This window comes from Myotis lucifugus, unplaced genomic scaffold, assembly GCF_000147115.1.
Source record: "Myotis lucifugus unplaced genomic scaffold, Myoluc2.0 scaffold_479, whole genome shotgun sequence".
Classification (NCBI taxonomy): Eukaryota; Metazoa; Chordata; class Mammalia; order Chiroptera; family Vespertilionidae; genus Myotis; species Myotis lucifugus.
This window is the reverse complement of record NW_005871527.1, coordinates 280,443-281,582: the sequence shown is the minus strand read 5'-3', so window position 1 is coordinate 281,582 and position 1,140 is coordinate 280,443. Positions and strand designations below refer to the sequence as shown.

At 66.3% G+C, this 1,140-nt stretch overlaps 1 protein-coding gene across 1 annotated transcript; it reads left to right on the top strand.

Annotated features, from left to right (window-relative positions):
• Positions 1 to 3: 3 nt before the first annotated feature.
• DIO3 (iodothyronine deiodinase 3) lies at positions 4 to 1,134 on the top strand (the record flags this gene model as incomplete). The annotated part of the gene is given in 3 exon segments (XM_006109872.3): positions 4 to 87; positions 89 to 109; positions 111 to 1,134. Coding segments are annotated over 3 exon segments (492 nt in total), but the record flags the coding sequence as incomplete, so codon positions are not given.
• Positions 1,135 to 1,140: the final 6 nt, after the last annotated feature.

The following is a 1,140-nucleotide window of genomic DNA, read 5'->3' as shown; positions in this document are numbered from 1 at the left end:
GTCCCGGCCGAAGGCTTCCAGTACCAGCACACCCTCGACTACGCTCGAGGGGACCGGCCGCTGGTGCTCAATTTCGGCAGCTGCACCTGACCCACCGTTCATGGCGCGAAATGAGCGCCTTCCGGCGCCTGGTCACCAAGTACCAGCGCCACGTGGACTTTCTCATCATCTACATCGAGGAGGCGCACCCCTCGGACGGCTGGGTCACCACTGACACCCCCTACATCATCCCACAGCACCGGAGCCTGGACGACCGGGTCAGCGCCGCGCGGGTTCTGCAGCAGGGGGTGCCCGGCTGCGCCCTGGTCCTCGACACCATGACCAACTCCAGCAGCTCCGCCTACGGCGCCTACTTCGAGCGCCTCTACGTCGTCCAGAGCGGCATCATCATGTACCAGGGCGGCCGCGGCCCTGACGGCTACCAGGTCTCGGAGCTGCGCACCTGGCTGGAGCGCTACGATGAGCAGCTGCACAGCGCTCTGCCCCGGCCAGTGTAGGCAGCCGAGGGGCCCTGGACTGAACTTGGAGGGCCCCGCCTTCGAGCCTTCGAAGCCCACGTGCACACAAGGTCCCAACCCAAGTCCGGTTTGGCGAGGGCCCAGTGACCAGCTGTGCTGAGCCACAGGTCGCAGGCCGGGTCTGCACCCTCCGCCAGGCCACCTGAAGACTCCCCGCCCCCCTCCTCTGCTTCTGTGACTGTCCCTGCCTGGCTGGGTCTCAGGCCCCTTCTGAGTGTGGATGTGGTGCTACCCTTTGCTGCTGCCCCTGGACTTGTCCCACAGAGACCCCTGCTGTGTTCTCGCACCCCCTCCCCAGAGAAGAGGGCCAAGCCTTTGCCAGGGTCCGCGGCCTCTGCAAAGAGACTCCGGCCGTGTCCTGGCACCTGCGCGCGGCTGGGCTCAGCAGTGTGCGCAGCCCACCCTGGTTGCCCGGCACCACACCTGCCGCTTGGGGAGGGGTGCCCGCTGTTTTGTGTCTGTTTCGTGTCCGTGAGGTGGGGGAGGGGGGTGGGCAGGGTTGTTTCCCCCCCTTAGTTGGGGTGCTCTGGAGCCCCGCTGCTGATGATGAGCTGCCTCTAACTGGTCTTGACCACGAGCTGCTTCTGAATTGCAGGGGGACTCCCAGGGGCGCCTAAACCCA